General features: G+C 60.2%; 1 protein-coding gene across 1 annotated transcript; it reads left to right on the top strand.

Moving 5' to 3' along the window:
* Positions 1-309: 309 nt before the first annotated feature.
* Positions 310-21,696, top strand: ATP13A2 (ATPase cation transporting 13A2; the record flags this gene model as incomplete). The annotated part of the gene is made up of 31 exons (XM_079720018.1): positions 310-634; positions 2,047-2,147; positions 3,453-3,642; positions 6,726-6,820; positions 6,952-7,134; positions 7,452-7,510; positions 7,682-7,796; positions 8,052-8,131; positions 9,692-9,769; positions 9,953-10,022; positions 10,899-11,033; positions 11,122-11,188; positions 11,593-11,724; positions 12,312-12,467; positions 12,983-13,093; positions 13,178-13,224; positions 13,313-13,501; positions 14,993-15,199; positions 15,706-15,801; positions 15,889-16,048; positions 16,167-16,287; positions 16,425-16,549; positions 17,272-17,432; positions 17,555-17,671; positions 17,774-17,853; positions 18,366-18,518; positions 18,609-18,705; positions 19,563-19,786; positions 19,874-20,025; positions 21,049-21,218; positions 21,309-21,696. The coding sequence occupies 31 exons, from the start codon at positions 310-312 to the stop codon at positions 21,441-21,443; spliced, it is 4,131 nt and encodes a 1,376-aa protein (XP_079576144.1). The 3' UTR covers positions 21,444-21,696.
* Positions 21,697-22,012: the final 316 nt, after the last annotated feature.

Here is a 22,012-nt window from a genome sequence, read left to right as displayed (position 1 = left end):
GTCCCAGGGCTGTCGCGTTGTCTCTCGGCGCCCCGCCCCTGCTGCGCGTTGGGAGCGGCATCAGACTACAAATCCCGGCAGCCCCCGCGGCGCGCGGGCGGACGTGGGGCCGCAGAGGGCGGGGCGGGGCGGGGCTTGGCGGTGCGCAGAGCCTGACTGCGGCATCTTCGCCGCCGCTCCAGCCGCCGGGTCCTGCAGGTGTCCCGGGCCGCCCAGCCCCGCAGCGCCCCGCGTCCCCGGCCTTCCGCCTCGGCCCCGACCGCGGGGCATCGCGACGCCCGGGCCCGGCGATGAGCGCGAGGAGCCGCCATGAGCGCAGGTGAGCGCGCAACCCCAGCCGACAGGAACCGGGCGCGGTCCCCGGACCGCCCGTCGTCGCATCTGTCGTGGGGGGGACACCCCCACCCCGGGGGCGTGGGCCGAGGGAGCGGCCCCCGGGACATCCCCGCGCCCGTGCCCTCCCCCTTCCCAGAGAGGCCAGGAGCCCGGGGATGGCACCGCGCAGAGCCGTCCGCTCCGCTCCTTCCTAAAGCCCTGGGAGACGAAGCGCCTGGCGCCGCCGTGCAAAAGGATAATCCGGGGGCCGCGGTGGCGGGGCGCGGGGAAGTGTCCCGGTGCAGTGACGGATGTCCAGGTGGGGGAAGAGACGTGGAGGCTGCTGAATCCAGGGCCTCTGAGCGGTTGTTCCTCTTGGCTGAATGAATGAATGGGGTTGGAGAAGCCAAGGCTCCTGAGTCCCTGGATCCGAGTGCCCTGGGGCACAAATGCACTCCTGATCCCCTGAGTCAGGCCCCCAGAGCAAGCCTGTTAGCACGCTGGTCCAGGGACCACACCCTCCATATTACCTGTCCCAGGCTCTGTGTCTGGAGGCCACCCTTTCCAGAGTCTAATTCTACCTGCTGCAAATGGTTCCAGTAGACCTCTCGTGTTTAGAAGGGTCTCATTTCCACGTGGGTCACTCAGAGCCTAGACCTCAGCCAAGGGCCACCAACGCTTGAGCATCCTGTCTGCAGCTGCAGACCCTTCATTCAGGTCTCTCCCTCCGGTCTCCCACCTTACTCCCCCACCCCCCAACTCTAGGGTGCACCCAGGGTGAGGAAGGGGAAAGGCTGAGGAAATATGATCCCTGGACTCCAGATCCAAAGATCAGGGAGCTCCTGGCACATTATCCCTCACACTCAGCCTGGCCCAGGAGAGGAGCTTCTGGCCACAGGAGAAGCACAGCAAGGGAGAAGGCAGCAGTGCTGCCCTGGGCCTCTGCCAGGTCATCAGCAGGAAACCGGTGCTTCCGCAGGAAACAAGAGGTTCCCAAATGGCTTTGACGCCAGCCCCTCCGCTCTGCAGTGCTCGTGGCATTGCCCCAGGGCCGGGGAGTCAGACTAGGTTCAAGTCTAATCTTGACCACTCAGAGCTGTGTGACTTTGGACATGTTAATCAACCTCTGTGCCTCATTTTAAATGGGAATCCTAATCCATACTTTTGGAGAGGTGGCTGTGAGGATGAACTGAGAGGAATGTGTTCATTTAGACCCACTCATCTTCAGCTTCTCCCCTTGCAAGCTGTGTGACCCCGGGCAAGGGATTTTGAAGCTGTGTTCCTCAGTTTCCCCCACTATAAAATAGTCCCTCCCTCAGAGGGTTACACGTGAAGATCAGTCGCTGTTATTCAGAAGAGCAATGCAGTCAGTGATTAGTGAAAGTATTCTCATCCCAAGCAGCTGGCCTGAGCTGGTGGTACCGGAAGAGATCAGACACTGCTCCGACCTTCCTGTGCCATCCCTGGGGAGACTGCAATGCGAATAGAGATAAACAAGCCCTTCTGAGTGTTTTGACAGATGTTCTGCAAGATGTTGCTGGGAGACTAGAGTGTTCCACAGATGTGACTTCCTCCTTCAAGCTCCCTTCCCCCTTCCCCAGGTTGACGGGGAGAGCATCCTTGTGAAATGATGGGTTTGTGAGAGACACAAGGAAGAACTTCCAGAGGCAACATTGTTTAGGTCCTGGGGGAAGTGATCCAGTGAGGGCAGCTCCACATGGTCTCTGGCAGGACCCTTCAAGAAGAGGCTTGTTCCTCTGCGCCTCCCAGCCGACCCGGAGGCAGGAGATGGACACAGTGATTCCTGCACCATTGCTTCCATGCTCTGTTATGTCAGTGAGGTGTACAACCTTCATTCATTGGTTCATTCATTCAATAAATGGTTCCTGGGCTTCCCTGGTGGCGCAGTGGTTGAGAGTCCACCTGCCGATGCAGGGGACACGGGTTCGTGCCCCGGTCCGGGAAGATCCCACATGCCGCAGAGCGGCTGGGCCCGTGAGCCATGGCCACTGAGCCTGCGCGTCCGGAGCCTGTGCTCCGCGGCAGGAGAGGCCACAACAGTGAGAGTCCCGCGTACCGCAAAAAATAAAAAATAAAAATAAAAGGTTCCTGAGTCCCAGCCACATGCCGGGCACTGTGAGCAGGAGGGCGATGACACCTATGCAAGCCTGATGTGTTGGTGTCAGTGGGTGGGGGTGAGGTGGGCAGAGAGGATTTTGGAGCAAGGCCCCTTCCAGCTGCGAGACAAATTGGTGGGCACACTGCCTCTCTCAAGGCTCAGTTTTCTCATCTGTAAAATGGGATAAGTTGCTTGATTGTTGCAGGAGGAAAGCAGATCGGCAGGAGCAAAGTGGCCCACGTTGGGTCAGTGCAGTGTGCTGCAGTCACATCCCCAGCACAGCTGCTGGCCTGACGGTTTGAAGGCCTGGGGAAGATCTGTTGAGTGCACACAGGGGAGCAATGGCACAGCTGTGGGTTTTCAGACAGGGCAGTGGGAATGTAGAGGGGAGCCTGAGAAATGGGTCAGAGTGGAAGCCACACCTCCTTGGCAGGGGAGCCAGCAGTGCCCGCCTGTACAGGCCGTGCTTCAGGAACTTCAAACACCCCATGTGCCAGCTACTTTGGGGTTATGATCCTAGAGATGGGAAACGGAAGCCTGGAGAGGCTGAGTCATTTGTGAGAGAGCCAGGAGCACAGTTACGGACGGGGACGACAGCGATGGCGCTGGTAGTGCCGTGGTTAAGAGCGTGGACCCTACAGCCGCACTGCCTGGATCCACGTCCCACCGCGTGCTGGCTGTGTGGCCTTTGGGCAGCTTGCTTCACCTCTCTGGGCCTCAGTTTCCTAATCTGTAAAATAGGGATAAAAGTAGTCCCCACTTCACAGTGGTGAGGAATGAATGAATCGATGTGTGTAAAGCCCTTGAACAGTGCCTGGCCTGTGTCAGCCCCTGATAGCCCTGAGGTACTCTTTTTGTTGTTGTTGTTGTTGTTTTTTGGCCGCACCGAGGGCTTGTGGGGGATCTTAGTTCCCCAACCAGGGATCGAACCCATGCTCCCTGCAGTGGAAGCACGAAGTTCTAACCACTGGACCACCAGGGAAGTCACCCCTAAGGTGCTCTTTTTCTTACACCCCAGAAACCGCCCGAGAAGAGCCCTAAAGGGGGTGAAACTACCCGCCCTGACCCACTCAAGGAGCAGGTCTCCAGGGCTGGAGAGGGGCTTTGGCAAGAAGGAGAGCTGGGACTGTGGCCTTTGGAGGAGGGACAAGAAAAGGGCTGTGGCTTGTCGGTGGCCAAGGACCCGAGAACCCAGGTTGCCAGACCGGGTCAGTTGCCCTGAATGCCTGTTGTTCTGCCTCCCAAGACAGGATCCAGGGCGAGCCTCCCCTGGCCCCTGCACAGCACACACACACACCAGAGAGCAGAAGGGCCTCGGCTATTTGTTGTCTGCGGGCTGTTGTCAGGAAGGGAAGAAAATCATGCCCTGACAAGCCTCACTCACAAGCTGGACTGGGCCGGGACCAGAGAGCAAAAGGGACCACCCCAGGGGACCCAGGCTGGGGTCTCTGAGCCCCAGGGCAGAAGGCTGACCAGGCCTCCTGCCCTCTGGCTTTGAGACTTTACCGTTGGCCAGACACCCGGATGGTTGAGAGCTACAGGCTTCGGGTGTATGTGTGGGAGCGGTGCATGTGTGGGAGTTCCCCAGAGACCAGGCCCTTTCTAGAGCTGGTGGCAGCTCCATATATTTTGAGTCACCCAGTGGACACGGGAGGGATTGACCGTGGGCGGGGCTTGGGTTAATTTGGGTTTTGAGTCATCTTGTTTGAAAGAGGCCTCAGGCGGCAGAGGGCATATGCCCTCTTCTCTGGAAGTGCCCACATTGGCCCCCAAAACACAAGATCTGGGCTCTGACTTCCTGGCTCCACCATTTACCAGGGGGCCTTTGTGACTCTGAGCCTCGGTTCCCTCATTTTTACAAATGGGAAAAATAAGAGTCCCCTCATCGTGTTGCCAGAGGGTTAAATGAGCTAATTCATGTGGAGAGTTAGAGCAGCTCTTGTCACCTGGGAAATGCTTAATGGATATTGGCTGTTCTTATTATGGTAATTACCATAGTAATTACTATCACAGTCCTTATGTGGAGATATGGGGGGTTGCGATAGGACAGAACAGACTCTGCGTGGTCTGATGGGAATTAAAACCCACCCTGGGACTTCCCTTGTGGCGCAGTGGTTAACAATCTGCCTGCCGATGCAGGGCACACGGGTTCGAGCCCTGGTCCAGGAAGATCCCACGTGCTGCAGAGCAACTAAGCCCATGCGCCACAACTACTGAGCCTGCACTCTAGAGCCGGCGAGCCACAATTACTGAGCCCGTGTGCCACAACTACTGAAGCCCGTGCGCCTAGAGCCCATGCTCCACAACAAAGAGAAGCCACCGCGATGAGAAGCCCACGCACCACAACGAAGAGTAGCCCCCGCTCGCCGCAACTAGAGAAAGCCCGTGTGCAGCAATGAAGACCCAGTGCAGCCAAAAAAAAAAGAAGAAACCCCACCCTGGAGTCAGCCTGCCTAGGATTGCATCCTGACACTACCATGTACTTGGCTGTGTGATCTTGGGCAAGTTACTTAACCTCTCTGAGCCTAATTTTCTCTGAGCCTAATTTTCTTCTATAAAAAGGGGATAATTATTGTGCTTACGTGGCAGGATCATTGCGTTAGCCATGTAAGAAGGACCAGGAGCAGAGCCCGCACATAGTGGGGCCTCGGGAAATGTTGACTATCATGGTTGCTTTGGGGCTTGGAGAAGCTGCAGAAACCCAAGTGTCTGGGGACAGAACAGCTGAGGGGCTAGGGATGTTGTGACGGGCAGCTGCTTGGGACACCCTGGGCTTATTGGATGGAACTTTCAGATCAGGCCTCTGCAGGGCTCTGGTTGGGGAGGAGGAGTAGGGAGCCCAGAAAACCAGCAGGTTGCCCCCCACCTTCCCTGCTTTCCCATCCCCCTTAGTGAACTTCTCCAGAGGTTCCTGGGAAACATGCAGATGCTCAGCACAGCTGCCATTGTGCCAGCAGGTCTGGGAGGGGCCCAGGCATCTTCATGTCTAACAGGCTCCCCAAGAGGTCCGGGGAGCACAGTTAGAGAAACCCTGACAGAGGCCATGAGCCCCACCCTGTCCCAGGCCCCAGAACACCCACTGTCTGCTTGCTCTGCTAGGACCGCAGCACTACAGCAGGGGAGGCAGAAGAAAAAAAAGAGTTTCTACAGTAGAGATGCCCACTGGTCTTCCCTGAGCCACAGTTTACCCATCTGTAAAATGGGGGTGATAGTGGGCCCTTCCTCACAGAAGGAACCTGTCAGCTGTTCAGCTGGGCCCTGGCACATAGCGGCTTCTCTCCTTGAGCCTTGGGGGCTTGCTCAGCTCACCCCTCCTCTCCAGCCCACCCCCAGTGACTGGGTTCTTCCTTCCTCCTCCCCGCATTTCACCTTCAGAGTGAAGCTGCCCCTTTCATGGCTGCCCTGACATTTTATCAGTCCAGACTCGACTTCTCAGCATCTCCTCACTGCCAGGCCTGTGCTGGGCATGAAGGTTGAAAAAAGATGAGCAGGACTTCCCTGGTGGTGCAGTGGTTAAGAATCCGCCTGCCAATTCAGGGGACACAGGTTCAATGCCTGGTCCGGGAAGATCCCACATGCCGTGGAGCAACTAAGCCCATATGCCACAACTACTGAGCCTGCACTCTAGAGCCCGCATGCCACTACTCCTGAGCCCACACGCCACAACTACTGAAGCCCACATGCTCTAGGGACCGCATGCCACAACTACTGAGCCCTCATGTTGCAACTACTGAAGCCCACGCGCCTAGAGCCTGTGCTCTGCAACAAGAGAAGCTACCGCAATGAGAAGCCCGCGCACCGCAATGAAGAGTAGCCCCCGCCTGCCGCAACTAGAGAAAGCCCACGTGCAGCAAAGACCCAACGCAGCCAAAAATAAATTTTTAAAAATATAATAAATTATAAATAAATAAAAATGACGTCTAAAACAAGGAAAAAGGATGAGCAGCCCTGTCCCTGCCCTCAGAGTGGAGACCAGATGGAAAGCGGGACACAGAGCTCCCAGGAAGCTAATAGCTGGATGTGGGGGGGTGCTCTTGAAGCTTAAAGTGCTCAACAGGCCCCGTCCCCCGACTCTGGGCCCACCTGGAGTCAGAAATCGCCAGACGTGCAAGGAAACAAGGTACTACGGGTGAGGACCAACAGGACAGCCCGGTAACAGACCCGTGAAGACTCGAGTTACTGGATTTATCAGACCAGATGTATAAAATGACTGTGCTTAAGTCGTGGTTAAAGAAAGAGGGAGGAGCCCCCCCAACCCCCCCCAAATGACATTTCTCCCTTCTGTCCACAGACAGCAGCCCGCTCGTGGGCAACACGCCCGCCGGTTATGGGACCCTGACGATAGAGACATCTATAGATCCCCTCAGCTCCTCAGTTTCATCCGTGGTACGTGGGCAGGGGAGGGACAGGGGCGACTCCAGGTGGGGGTGATACCCAGGCCCACCCAGATACCCTGGCATCCTCCTCCAGCCCCCGCCCGCCCCACTACCTTGGCCTGCTCTCGCCTATGTCCACAGAGGCTCAGCGGCTACTGTGGCAGTCCATGGAGGGTCATCGGCTATCACATCGTGGTCTGGATGATGGCGGGGATCCCTCTGCTGCTCTTCCGATGGAAGCCCGTGTGGCGGGTGCGGCTGCGGCTCCAGCCGTGCAGCCTGGCCCGCGCCGAAACCCTCGTTATCGAAATAAGAGACAAAGAGGTGAGAGACGGGAGCAGGGGCGAGCCTGGAGCTGGAGAGGGGTGGCGGTGGCTCAGGGTTGCGGGGTGGAGGATGCTCGCGTTCTCAGCCCAACCTGGCCGCTGACATTCTGTGGGACCTTACACAGGTGCTTCTCCTCCCTGGACCTCAGCTTTCCCATCTGAGCAGTGGGCAGACGGGACGGGGTGGGTGATTCCCGAGGAGGTCACCTCTATCCTTGATCCCTGCCTCCTCCAGCAGGGGCCACCTGGCTGTCGGGTGGGGCCAGGGAGGGGAGGGGTCTCTTCCAGGACTGAGTCCACACCTCCGTGTTCCAGGATAGTTCGTGGCAGCTCTATACTGTCCAGGTGCAGACTGAGGCCATCAGCAAAGACAGGTGAGGCAGCCCCATCGCCCCTTCCCAGGAGCCCCTGCTCCCCCTGCCCTCCCCCCACGAAGGCTCTGATCCCGGGTCCTCCCATCCGAGAGAGGGAAGGTGGCTCTGTGGGGATGGGAAGGTGCTGGGGCAGCTCCCAGGGCTCCACGGTAACCCCACCCCCGTCCCCAGCCTGGAGCTGCCCCCACAGACCCAGGCGGAGGACGGCCGGAGCCAGGCAGCTGTGGGGACACTACCAGAGGGGACATGGAAGGACACCGCCCAGCTCCACAGGACCGAAGAGGCAGTAAGTGGACAGCTGGGTTCTGGACAAGCCCTTGCCTGTCTCTGGGCCTCAGTTTCACACCCTGTACAATGGGGACTGGACTCCAGCTGTTCTCCGGACACCTCTGGTTCTCTTGTCCCAATCGTCCAGGATGCTGGCCGATCACCTTTTACCCCTCCACGCCTCTCCCGCCTCTTCCCTGTGCCATCGCCCTGCCGCCCCCCACACACTCCTCCTGGGGCCGCCTCCAGCCCACCTCTCCTCTCTCCCACCCAGCAGCGGACGCTGCGCTACTACCTCTTCCGGGGCCAGCGCTATGTCTGGATCGAGACCCAGCAGGCCTTCTGCCGAGTCAGGTAGGGGTCAGGGCCGGCGCCGCTACACCATGCCCACAGCGGGTGCTGCATTGGGCAGAGAAGGTGGCATGAGGTGGCCCAGCCTGGACTCCCCTCTCAGCTCTGTGCCTTGGCCCCCTCAAATCGCTGAGCCTGTCTGTAAATAGCTCATGAAGGGAATCCCGGCCTCCTAGGGTTGTTTCGAGGGTAAAGTATATTACTGTCATGTAAGGCTTGGCACGGCACCTGGCCTGAGGTGGCAACACTGCTGTGAATCAGACCGTAAGCTCTGGACTTGGACCTTCCGTTTGGCGTCTTGTACCTGCTCTGCCACCTACTAAGTGCTTGATAAATATGAGCTCAGTTTATGTCTTAGTTTGAGCCCCGAGAAGCAGACCTCAAGACGAGGATTCAAGTGCAGGGAATCTGTTTGCAAGGTGATGCCAGGAGACATAGGGGAAGTGAGGCCGGGAAGAGAAGGCAGCCGGTGGAGGGGGCTTGATGTGGGCACCTGGAGCACAGTCCCTTGGGGATCCCTTTGAGCCAGTGTAGAGCACGCACCTCAGGGTGCCCTCACCGAAGGAGTGAAGAAACCAGGGGGTACGTACCCATCACCTTCCTACCGTTACCGGTTGCAGAATACATGAACTCTTGCACAACTTCGGCCTTCCTAGCTCACGGGCAGACTGTATTTATGCAGCCAGGAGAAGCCCTTAAGCCAGGACAGGTGTTTCTAGTAAGAGGCTGCACCGCGCAGACGTGAATTCCAAGGGGGTGTGGGGAGGGCACCAACAGCCTCTGCTACGTGAGAGGAATAGCAAAACTCGCTGACGTGGGACTTCCCTAGTGGCACAGTGGTTAAGAATCCATCTGCCAACGGAGGGGACACAGGTTCGATCACTGGTCCGGGAAGATCCCACATGCTGCAGAGCAGCTAAGCCTGTGCGCCACAACTACTGAGCCTGCGCTCTAGAGCCCGCGAGCCACAACCACTGAAGCCCCGCATGCCTAGAGCCCATGCTCCGCAACAAGAGAAGCCACTGCAATGAGAAGCCCGTGCACTGCAACGAAGAATAGCCCCCGCTCGCTGCAACTATAGAAAAGCCCACACACAGCATCGAAGACCCAACGCAGCCAAAAAAAAAAAAAAAAATCGCTGAGCTTTGTCACCTAGTAAGTGCCAGGAACCGTCCAAGCACTTTGCAAAACTTATCTCATTTAATCCACCCATAGCCCTGTGAGGGAGATGCTGTCACCACCTCCATCTTGCAGCTGAGAAGTCTGAGGCCCAGAGAGGTTAAGTGACTTACCTAAGAAGGCATCATTGTACAGAAAGCTCTAAATGTCACTAAATAATAGCGGCTGTTGTCACTGTTAAGTATTATCATTATCTTCCATCGTTTTTCCTGGGCGAGATGGTTTGGGGCCCGATCAGAGGAACAGAAGGAGAAAGTTAGGCCCAGAGTTCGTGAGGGACCAGCTTTCTCCCGGGAGCTCGGTGTGGCAGAGGCGGGCCAGGAGGGGTGGGGGGTGCGGAGCTCAGACCCCACCACCCACATGAGTGCCCCCCCATCCTCCCAGCCTGCTGGACCACGGCCGCACCTGTGACGACCTCCACTGCTCCAGCACCGGCCTCAGCCTCCAGGACCAAACCGTGAGGTGGGTGCTGCCCTGAGAGCTGGGGTCCCCTCTCTTGCCCCCCTGGGTGTGGCCTTCTTCCAGTCACCTGCCTTCTCTGGGCCTCAGTTTCCCCAGCTGGAAAGTAGGGAGCTCCGTCACCGCTAGAGGGTCCAGCTGCCACAGCCCCTCCATCTGATGGCCCTGTCACTTTTCCTCTTACAGGAAGACCATCTACGGCCCCAACGTGATCAGTGTACCAGTCAAGTCCTATCCCCAGCTGCTGGTGGACGAGGTAGGGCTGTCCCTGGGCCCCGCCCCAGCTCTGGCCTGAGCTGGCTGTGTGACCTGGGCCAGGGGCTTGCCCTCTCTGGGCCACCCTTACAGAGGCAGATTGTACCAGCTGTCCTCTTCTCCGTGGTGGAGAGCTGTCTCAGAACAGTCAGCTCAGGGAGAGGAACTGGAAGTTCTGGTCCAGGTTGGGGCTGGGGATTAGAGGCCAAGAGACAAACCCACACAGCCTGGGCTCCTGCTGTGTGCCAAGCGCCAGGCTCCAGAGTCTGGGTCCTTTCCGTGCATTACCCACTTTCACGCTCCAACAGCCTCATAGTAGGGACATTCCGTTCACACATGAGGAACCGGAGCTACAGGCGGGGGACGTGGCATGGCCAGGGTCACATGGGGACAGGGAAGCCAGTGACCTGGACACACCTAGAGTACACTGCTAACATCCCAGCCCTCTGAGCCAGAGGCAGACACCTGTGAGACAGAGAGGAGGCCTTGGAGTCTGGTGTGATGTAAACTCTAGTCGGCCACTTGGGAGCTGTGTGGTTTTAGGCAAGTGACTTAACCCTTCTGTGCCTCAGTTTCCTCAGCTGTAAAATGAAGTTGATGGTAGCATCTGCCTTGTGGAATTGTCCTGACCATCGTATGACATTTAGATGATGTGCTTAGCAGGGGCCTGGCGTGTAAACACCCGTGTGTCCTCTTTAGAGCAAAGAAGCTGGTGGCTCAAGGGACATCTGGACAGGACTGACCAGGAGACAGGCCTGGCTTTAGTCCTTTGGCAACTGCCGGGCCCTCTGCTTCCGTGGGCACAGGAGGCCCAGCCTGTGGCTGGGCCGCCCTGGGGGACCTGGGCCCTGACGCTGCCTCCCCGCCCCTCCCCCAGGCACTGAACCCCTACTATGGGTTCCAGGCCTTCAGCATCGGTCTGTGGCTGGCTGACTACTACTACTGGTATGCCCTGTGCATCTTCCTCATCTCCATCGTCTCCATCTGCGTGTCTATATACAAGACCAGAAAGGTGTGCGGTGTGAAGTGGATGGGACAGGGCAGGCGGTGTCCGAGGGGACCTCCACCCACCCACTCCCTGCTTGTCCCCCTGCCCACAGCAAAGCCAGACTCTGAGGGACATGGTCCAGCTGTCTGTACGGGTGTGCGTGTGCCGGCCTGGGGGAGGTGAGAGGCTGGGGGAAGTGAGAGGTGGGGGAGGGAGAGAGGCTGGGGGAGGGAGGGAGGCTGGAGGAGGTGAGAGGCTGGGGGAGGGAGGGAGGCTGGGGGAGGGAGAGAGGCTGGGGGAGGGAGGGAGGCTGGGGGAGGGAGGGAAGCTGGGGGAGGGAGAGAGGCTGGGGGAGGGAGGGAGGCTGGAGGAGGTGAGAGGCTGGGGGAGGGAGGGAGGCTGGGGGAGGTGAGAAGCTGGGGGAGGGAGGGAGGCTGGGGGAGATGAGAGGCTGGGGATGGAAGGGAGGCTGGGGAAGGAAGAGAGGCTGGGGGAGGGAGAGAGGCTAGGGGAGAGACGAAGGCTGGGGGAGGCAGTGGGGGAGTCCCCTCCAGGCTATACTGAGGCCCCTGCTTGCCCGAAGAGGAGGAATGGGTCGACTCCAGTGAGCTCGTGCCGGGAGACTGCCTGGTGCTGCCCCAGGAGGGTGGGCTGATGCCCTGCGATGCTGCCCTGGTGGCTGGCGAGTGCGTGGTCAATGAGAGCTCTCTGACAGGTCAGTGCCTGCCCCTGGCCAGCGGCCTCCCATCCCCCCTGCCGGGCCACTGAGCCTCTCTGCCTTGTGTCAGAACTTTTAGATGGAGTTCTCTTTTCCCTTTGCTCAGGTAACAGTCCCAGCCTCAGTGGGTCCTACCCCTGCAGATGCTGGGTGAGGCACTGCTACTCTTTGCCAGGCAGCGAGCTCAGGGCTTTACAAAGGTTAAGCCCTCTCGTGTCAATATCTTATTTGAACTATAAAAGTAACGCAGCTTGTTACAAAATAATTCCAACAGAAGGAGAACACCGGCCCCTCACCCTGGCCCCCGACTCTGCCCATGCTGTATGCTCACAACTCTTTCTGGCTCCCCTGAGAGATGGTTCCTGGAAACTGGCTGCACACATCCCAGGATTGTCTCACTGTGTCTGTGTCTTTTGCCCTCTCTGAGCTTCAGTGTACCTCTCTGTAAAATGGGGGCAGTGATTTCTTCACACATAGTTACAAGCGTTAAATGAGACCTGGGGCTTCCGTAACAGTTCTAGGCCTAAGGCTTGGTCTTGTTGGTGGGAGGGACCAGCATGGGCCTCATACCACATCCCTCCCAGGGGAGAGCGTTCCAGTGCTGAAGACGGCCCTGCCCGAGGGACCGGTGCCCTACTTCCCAGAGACCCACCCGCGGCACACGCTCTTCTGTGGGACCCTCATCTTGCAGGCCCGGGCCTTTGTAGGACCCCATGTCCTGGCAGTGGTGACCCAGACAGGTAACGAGTCTGGGAAGCGGGGAGGGATGCTGGGCCCAGCACCTAGAGGAGAGGTGACACAGAGCCGGGCAGGACCCATCTCTACCACTGCCCTGCTGTGCAGCTCAGGCACGTCCCACCCCTACTTAGGATTGGCTGGAGTGGGCAGGGACGTGGTAAGAAGGAAGGAGCCCACCCCTTAGGAAGAGAGCAGTGCTGTACATCTCCAGCAGGCCCCTGCCACGTGTGAAAGGGACCCAGTGTGTCACCAGATTTGACATTTTTCAGCGAAAGCCACACATCTGGATTTTAAGTGAAACCACCCAGTTAGTAGATGGTACTACTAATTCCTTATTTACTAAGCTTATGAAGGCTGGGCAAGGCCTGTGGTCATCCCGTGTGACCGCCAGACTGGGTGATTGCTGACCCCAGGAGCATCATGCCTTGCAACCCCAGAGGTGTGGATGGTGTGGGGGAGGGGTGGTGTCATCCTGACCCTCAGCTTCCCCTGCCTCGGTCTCCCCATCTCCTCCCAGGGTTCTGCACGGCTAAAGGGGCCCTGGTGAGCTCCATCCTGCATCCCCGGCCCATCAACTTCAAGTTCTATAAACACAGCGTGAAGTTTGTGGCTGCCCTCTCTGTCCTGGGTGAGTGGCCCCCCGTACCCCACTGTGCCAGTGGCCCCCGGAGCCCCGTGCCCAGTCCCGCTGAGCCCCTTACTGTCTCCTCAGCTCTCCTCGGCACCATCTACAGCATCTTCATCCTCCACCGCAACCAGGTAAGCCTTGGGGGCCGGGCGGGGGCTGCCACTGGGGGCCCAGGGCCCACCCGGCCTGGCCCTTGGCATTCACAGTGCCCCCTGCCAGGTGCCTCTGGACGAGATCGTGATCCGGGCTCTGGACCTGGTGACGGTGGCCGTGCCGCCCGCCCTGCCTGCCGCCATGACTGTGTGCACGCTCTACGCCCAGAACCGGCTGCGGAGCCGGGGCGTCTTCTGCATCCACCCGATGCGCATCAACCTGGGGGGCAAGCTCCGGCTGGTGTGTTTTGACAAGGTGGGGGCCGTGGGGTGGGGGACACGGCCAGGCCCCCCACACCCACATCCCTCTTTCAGCAACGTTGACTGAGGGCTTGCTGAGCCCAGAGCCCCGCCGCCTGCCCGTGCACCCCTGCTGTGAACACTGGCCACCGCCAGGTCCTGTCCTGCGATGGAAACACTCAGAGGCACCCTCTACCCCCAGCTCCCACCTGCATCAAGCTCACAGTCTGGAGCATGAAATGTCTAAAATCATTTAATTTGTTTGTTTGAGAACCATTGAGGGCCTACTGGGTACCTAGGGCTGCTGTCAACACTGGGGATCCAGCAGTGACCCACACAGAGCTGTCCCCACCACCAAAATGAGTGAACCAGGGACCAGAGAGAGCTGCACATGGTGATGGGTTCTAGGGAGGAAGCAAATGGGGTACGTGATGGGTGGTACAGGGGGGTCACTCCCTTAGAGGGCAGTCAAGGAAGGTCCTTGGTGACCTCTGAGGGGTGGACCACACTGAGAGGAGAGCAGGGCTGGCAGGGTGGAGGGGAAGAAGTAGAGTGGCTCCTGGCTCCTTGGAGGAACAGACCAGTGTGCCTGGGGCTCGGGGAACAGTAGGGAGGGGGGCAGGATGAAGCGGGCAGAGCCCTGATCCACCAGAGGCTGGCGGGCCCTCGTGAGTTTTGTTTTTTGGGGGGGGAACCCAGCTCTGGTTTATTAGAAAAGGTGTGAGCACACCTGCACCGACAGGAGCAGCCCTCCCCCACCCCGCCCCCTGCCCCACACCCGCGCCTCCCCCACCCTGGGCTGTAGTGCCTCTCAGGGCGCTGCCTCGAGTGGCCGGGACAGCAGGGCCTCCAAGCCCTGGCTGCTCCCCACCCCAGCTCCCTGATAGATTTATTGCACTTAAGAAAAAGAAAGCTCTGATCCTGTGATCTCCCCCACCCACCCCAGCCCAGGCCCTCACCCTGCCTGGGGCTGCTCTACAAATTCCAACCACCACCATCACTCACCGCCCCTCCTTGCAGTTATTTAAACTGAAAGGGTGGAGCATGACCATCTTCGCAGAGCTCCCAGGCTAGTGAAGGGGCCAGATGTGTAACTGAGCCATTGGAATGTGGTATGGGAAAGGCAGGCATCCGTTCACTCATTCGTTCACTCATTCATTCATTCATTCATTACACTGAGAGCTGTACGTGGCCAGGCCCTCTTCCTGGTACCACAGTGAACAAATGATGGAGTACTAAAGAGGCCATGGGTGGGAGCCCCAAGCCAGCACTACCTGACCCAACTGTAGGGTTAAAGAAGAAGACTTCCTGGGGGAGATGATGCCAGACCAAGAAACACTGCGGGTTGGGGAGGATGGCCTGGCAGAGGGACCTGCTTGAGCAAAGGTCCAGCTCTGGCTCCTGGGGTTCCCATGGGCCCCGCCTGGCCAGGGGTGTGGGCGCCCACCGCAGCGGGGCACAGCTCACCCCAGGACTCATCACTGGCCCGCCCGCTTGCCCCCTGCAGACAGGCACACTCACAGAGGACGGCTTGGACGTGATGGGTGTGGTGCCCCTGAAGGGGCAGGAGTTCCTGCCGCTGGTCCCAGAGCCCCGCCGCCTTCCCATGGGGCCCCTGCTCCGGGCACTGGCCACCTGCCACACACTCAGCCGGCTCCGGGACACCCCAGTGGGTGACCCCATGGACCTCAAGATGGTGGAATCTACTGGCTGGGTGAGGAGGCCGAGCAGGTCCGCCCCCTGCCTCTGGGCAGCCGAGCCCTAACTAAGCCCACCCAGTCTTCATTCTAGGACTTCCAGGGGGCGTCTCTATCATGCCCACCACCGAGAATAACAATGGCCACGGCCTAGTGCTGAGCACCTACCCTGTGCCGCGCTCTGCTGCACGGGCCTCATCTCATGTACCGCTCCCCATAGCCCCAGGGAGGTAGCTTAAAACCTGCTTCACGAAGGAAACTGAGGCTGAGGGAGATTTGGAATAACTTGTCCAAGGTCACCCAGCGGCTTGTAAATGGCAAAGCCAGAGTTTGAACTTGGGTCCTCCCAACTCCAAAGCGCGCGTTCTTGACTTCTGTTCTATCCAGTCACCCATGAAGGAAGTCCTCCATGAGTTTAACTTGAGTCTCTCCCACTGCCTCTCTCCATGGGCCAAGGATTGGCTGCCCCAGGCCAAGCCTGCACCCGGCCCCTTGATGCCAGTGTTCTCTGCCTGCCTCCCAGGTCCTGGAGGAGGGACCAGCTGCAGACTCAACCTTTGGGACCCAGGTCTTGGCAGTGATGAAACCCCCGCTTCAGGAGCTCCACCTGCAGGGCGTGGTGAGCTGAGGGGGGTGCCTGTGGGCCGTGGGCTGGGAGGGGTGGGCTCCACAGGCCAACCCCTCAGCTGCCCCTCCAACCCTACAGGAGGAGCCCCTGGTGCCGGTCAGCATCCTCAGCCACTTCCCCTTCTCATCGGCTCTGCAGCGCATGAGCGTGGTGGTGGCGTGGCCGGGGGCGGCTCGGCCTGAGGCCTGCGTCAAGGGCTCCCCCGAGCTGGTGGCAGGCCTCTGCGACCCCGAGACAGGTGAAGGGGGAGGGCCCCAGAGTCTGCAGGTCGGCACTGGCACGGAACTGGGTGGGCGCCCAGCCCGTGTAGCTGCCTGCACCTCCCCGTCCCAGTGACACCTGCCTCTCCCTGGCAGTGCCCACCGACTTCACCCAGATGCTGCAGAGCTACACAGCTGCTGGCTACCGCGTGGTGGCCCTCGCCAGCAAGCCACTGCCCATCGCACCCAACACGGAAGCAGCTCAGCAACTGACGAGGTGGGCCCTGGGCACTGAGCCTCCGGCCTCATGTGGGCAGAGGGGGGCAGAGCCCAGGGCCGATGCCCCTGCCCAGTGGCTGGGGGACGGGTCGTGGCCACTGCATGGCCTCTGACCCGGCTCTGCCCACCCTCCAGGGACACAGTGGAGTGGAAGCTGAGCCTCCTGGGGCTGCTGGTCATGCAGAATCTGCTAAAGCCACAGACGACACCTGTCATCCAGGCTCTGCGGAGGACCTGCATCCGCACCGTCATGGTGACAGGTACCAGCAGGGCCTGGGTTAGGAGGGCAGAATCTACCTCATCCCAGGCAGAGATAGGGGTACCTGGCATCCCTTCCCGGGGCATCTCTTTGGGCCCCTGCCTCAGGCCTGGTCCTTTTCAGACATTTCAGGTACCTTCACAGTCTCCCTCCTGAGTGATAATTGTCACCCCAGTTGATAGATGAGGAAAGTGAGGCTCAGAGGAGCAGAGTGACTTCCAAAGGGTCTGGGGCTGGTGTTGGACAGCCTGGGCTCCAGCTCAGCTGCTGGTGACCTCGCCCCAAGGTGCTGTTTCCAGCTCTGAGAAATGGGGGAAGTTAGGTCAGCCTCAAAGGTTGTGACAATTTCATGGAGCAAGAAAAGATTCAGGGGACTTTCCTGTGGTCCAGTGGTAAAGACTCCTCACTTCCAGTGCAGGGGGCATGGGTTCAATCCCTGGTCAGGGGACTAAGATCCCACATGCCAGATGGCATGGCCAAAAAAAAAAAAAAAGGTATATGTAGAACTCAAACCCAGACTCCCAGTTTCTCCTAAGACCTTTGATCCCTAGTTTTATAGACAAGGAAACCCAGGTTCAGAGACACTGATACGCTGCCTGAGCTCACTCAGCCAGTCATGGCAGACAGACTCTGTCCGGCCTCAATTTTCCCATCTATACGTGTCAGGGTGAGGATGGCCCCGCTCAGTAGCAGCTGGACCCTGACCTTGTCCCATACCCCCAGGGGACAACCTGCAGACTGCGGTCACCGTGGCCCAGGGCTGCGGCATGGTGGGCCCCCAGGAGCGCCTGGTCATCATCCACGCCAACCCCCCTGAGCGGGGCCAGCCTGCCTCCCTCGAGCTTCTGCCAGTGGAGTCCTCTGCAGCCGTGAACGGGGCTCAGGTGAGGCTGACCCTGAGTTCCGCCACAGACCCCACCCATGACCCCACCCCTGTGTCAGCTGTCCCGGGCCCCAGCTCTCAGGGTGGGCAGGGGGAGCTCAGCGGAGCTTCCCGGGCCCCCAGGATCCTGACCAGGCCGCAAGCTACACCATGGAGCCAGACCCCCGATCCAGCCACCTGGCCCTCAGCGGGTCCACCTTTGGTGTCCTTATGAAGCACTTCCCCAAGCTGCTGCCCAAGGTAGGGCTGCCCCCGGGCCTCCCTGGTCGCCCCACACCTCGCCATGCTCTTCTCCCTCCTCTTGGCTGCCTCAGCCCCTCCCCTGTCTCCCTGTGCTCCCAGGTCCTGGTCCAGGGCACCGTCTTTGCCCGCATGGCTCCCGAGCAGAAGACAGAGCTGGTGTGTGAACTGCAGAAGCTTCAGTGAGTGCCTATGTGGGAGGGGCCTGCGGGGGCCTAGCTGGCCCATATGTCCCTGCTTCCCACCCCAGGCGTTCAGGAGCCATCAGCCTCAGAGAACCCAGCAGGCACCCCCGGGTCTGTCATGCTGACAGTAGTACACCGCCCTCAGTATCTGCAGGGGATTTGTTCTGAGAGTCCCTGCAGATGCCAACGTCCACAGATGCCCGAGTCCCTTATGTAAAATGACGTAGTACGGTCGGCTCTCTGTATCCATGGAAACAGACCCCGTAGATACGGAACCTGTGGATACAGACCCTGTGGCTACTGTAATTGCACCTATTTACTGAGCACCTACTGCACACCACTTACTGAGCATTTCCCAGGCACCCAGCGGGCAGTCGGGATGCAGCCGTCCCCGTGTTCTGCCAGCCAGCCCAGGAGGTGGGTGGGCCATTTCGCAGCTGAGGAGGGACCTCCTGGGCTCAGACCCAGCACGTGAGTCCGGGCCACGCCTGCCCTCCCCTCTCCGACAGGTACTGTGTGGGCATGTGTGGGGATGGCGCCAACGACTGCGGGGCCCTGAAGGCGGCTGACGTGGGCATCTCGCTGTCCCAGGCCGAGGCCTCAGTGGTCTCACCCTTCACCTCAAGCGTGGCCAGCATTGAGTGTGTGCCCATGGTCATCAGGTGAGGCGGGCAGGGGCCTGGTGGGGGGCGGGGTCTTGGCAGGGCCCGTCAGCCGGCCTGGGCCCCCTCATGCCCATACCCGCTCCCCAGGGAAGGTCGTTGTTCCCTGGACACGTCGTTCAGCGTCTTCAAGTACATGGCCCTGTACAGCCTGACCCAGTTCATCTCTGTCCTGATCCTCTACACGGTGAGTATCTGCAGGCCCCGTGCCGGGCCCGGGGCGAGGACCTCAGCAGCGTGGTAAGGAGCCCGGCAGGCTCTGGAGTCGACAGCGTGGCCTCAAGTCCTGCTCCAGCCGCGTGGCTTAGGCGCTCTGGAGCCTCGGCAGTGAGGCTTGTCTGAGATGATGAAAGCACTGAGCACCTGGTGCACAGTAGTTCCTCAGGAACGGGAGCAGCTGTCCTGTGCTAGCGTTTCATCCCTGTCCTCTGGGAGTTCCCCATCTGCAGGGGGGCCTGAGGCAGAGCCCAGGCAGGGGTGAAGGAGGCAGAGGCAGGAGTGGGACACCCGAGGCCTCTGCCCTTTTCCCATGAATCCGCCCATTCCCCGCTCGCCCTAACTCAGACCTTGACTGTGCCTCCGGCCTCCTGTCCAAAGGGTATCACCCACTCCTCTGCTCAGAGCACGCGTTGCTCGCCCCCACTGGAAGCAGGTGACGCCATGGGGCACTGCAGGCCTTGTGCCAGCTTTTGTCCCTGTGTCCACCTTAAACCTGAGGGCAGGAACTGCGTATCCTCCAGAAACCTTGGGGCTCCACAAGGCAGACCTCAGCCTCCCTCTCAGGCTGGTAGTTCTCATCAGATTTAGGCCTCCCCAGGTCAGCAGGGATGCCTTCTCCCTCAGACGGGGAGAGGGGCTTCCTGAAGGCAGGGCCGTGTCTCCTTCATCAGATTGGGAGTTCCCAGAGGCAGGAGGGTGCTGTCTGCCCATCAAGTTGCAGGGCAAGAAAACACCTTCCCCATCAGACTCCTTAAGGTCAGGGCTGGTGCCTGCCCCATCAGACTAGGAGCTATCCTCCCCTCCGCCCTCCCTCCCTGCCGCTAGGTCAACACCAACCTGGGCGATGTGCAGTTCCTGGTCATCGACCTGGTCATCACCACCACGGTGGCGGTGCTCATGAGCCGCACGGGGCCGGCGCTGGCCCTGGGTCAGGCGCGGCCACCAGGGGCCCTGCTCAGTGTGCCCGTGCTCAGCAGCCTGCTGCTACAGGTGGCCCTGGTGGCCAGCGTGCAGCTGGGGGGCTACTTCCTGACCGTGGCCCAGCCCTGGTGAGTAGCAGGGAGCTCGCCCCAGATCCCACCCATGCCCCGTCCTCCTTACCCTCGCTCCCTGACTCCCAGTCCCTGTGCCCCCAGGTTCGTGCCTCTGAACAGGACGGTACCCGCGCCAGACAACCTGCCCAACTATGAGAACACCGTGGTCTTCTGTCTGTCCAGCTTCCAGTACCTCATCCTGGCCATGGCCGTGTCCAAGGGGGCGCCCTTCCGCCGGCCGCTCTACACCAATGGTGCTGCTGTGCTGGGGGTGGGATGTGCTGGGTGGGGGTAATGGAGGGATGGGGGGATGAGAGGGAGGGAGGGGGGGATGTGATGGAGGGAGGGGGGATGTGATGGAGGGAGGGGGGATGTGATGGAGGGAGGGGGGATGTGATGGAGGGAAGGGGGATGAGAGTGAAGGGAGGGGGGATGAGGTGGAGGGAAGGGGGATGAAATGGAGGGAGGAGGGATGAGAGACAGGGAGGGGGGATGAGATGGAGGGATGAGGTGGAGGGAGGGGGGATGAGGTGGAGGGAGGGGGGATGAGATGGAGGGGGGATGAGATGGAGGGAGGGGGGATGAGGTGGAGGGAGGGGGATGAGGTGGAGGGAGGGGGGATGAGGTGGAGGGAGGGGGGATGAGGTGGAGGGAGGGGGGATGAGATGGAGGGGGGATGAGATGGAGGGAGGGGGGATGAGGTGGAGGGAGGGGGGATGAGGTGGAGGGAGGGGGGATGAGATGGAGGGGGGATGAGATGGAGGGAGGGGGGATGAGGTGGAGGGAGGGGGATGAGGTGGAGGGAGGGGGGATGAGATGGAGGGAGGGGATATGGAGGGGGGATGTGATGGGGGAATGAGATGGAGGGAGGGGGGATGAGATGGAGGAAGGGGGATGAGGTAGAGGGAGGGGGATGAGATGGAGGGAGGGGGGATATAATGGAGGGGGGTATGTGATGGGGGAATGAGATGGAGGGAGGGGGATGTGATGGAGGGAGGGGGGATGAGGTGGAGGGAGGGGGATGAGGTGGAGGGAGGGGGGATGAGATGGAGGGAGGGGGGATGAGGTGAGGGGGGAATGAGGTGGAGGGAGGGGGATGAGGTGGAGGGAGGGGGGATGAGATGGGGGAGGGGGGATGAGGTGGAGGGAGGGGGATGAGGTGGAGGGAGGGGGGATGCGATGGAGGGAAGGGCTGTGGGGCTGGTGCCTGTGGGGTCCCGTCGGGCATGGGTGTCAGTGTGTGGGGCTCCCTGGCTGACGGACTCCCCCACCCCCAGTGCCCTTCCTGGTGGCCCTGGTGCTCTTGGGCTCCGTCCTGGTGGGCCTCCTCCTGGACCCCGGCCTCCTGCAGGGGCTGCTGGCGCTGAGGAGCATCACCAACACCTACTTCAAGCTGCTGCTGCTGGGCCTGGTCGCCTTCAACTTCGTGGGGGCCTTCATGCTGGAGGTGGGGCCTGCCCCGCGTTGGGGTGCGAGGGGGCTCCGGGGGTGGGACTCAGCCACAGCTGCCCCCCTGCGCCCTCCCTGTCCCCGGCAGAGCGTGCTGGACCAGTGCCTCCCAGGCTGCCTGCGGTGGCTCCGGCCCAAACGGGCCTCCAAGAAGCGCTTCAAGCAACTGGAGCAGGAGCTGGCCGAGCAGCCCTGGCCACCGGCCGCCGGGCCCGGGAGGTAGCGCAGGCCCACCAGCCGGCACCCTAAACACTGGATCTCCCTGCTTCTGAGCCACCTCCCAGGACCCGTCTCCAGAGACACCACTGCCATTGCTCCTGCAGCCCTGAGGTTGGCAGTTGTCACACTCATGTCCCACGTCTGCCCGGCCCAGCCTTCCCTGCCCCCGCCTGGGGAGATGCTAACTATCCTTGTCCCCCACTTCGGACGCCCCATGTAGAGACAGCGGCCACTACCCGCACTCAGAGCCGCTGTCAGTGTAGCAAATAAAGTCATAATATTTTCCTGCCTCGGCCTGCCTGATGCCACTGACCTGGGTGCCCCTGGCACATGTCTGCTCCCGGCATCCCCTGATTTTTTAGATCGTGTTGGACAACTCCCCTCTCTGAGCCTCCGTTTCCTCATCCGACAGTCGTATCTCCAGGTTGAGCACATGCCCGGCGCTCCGTTCAGTATTTTATAGGCATCATCATTTAATCCTTATAACTATGGAGTACTGCCCCCGCCTTTTTTATTTATATTTTTGGCTGCACCGCATGGCTTGCAGGACCTTAGTTCCCCGACCAGGGATCA

Source organism: Hyperoodon ampullatus, assembly GCF_949752795.1.
Source record: "Hyperoodon ampullatus genome assembly, chromosome: 2".
Classification (NCBI taxonomy): Eukaryota; Metazoa; Chordata; class Mammalia; order Artiodactyla; family Ziphiidae; genus Hyperoodon; species Hyperoodon ampullatus.
Note: the sequence above shows the minus strand (reverse complement) of the source record. Positions and strands in the feature narration are given on the sequence as shown.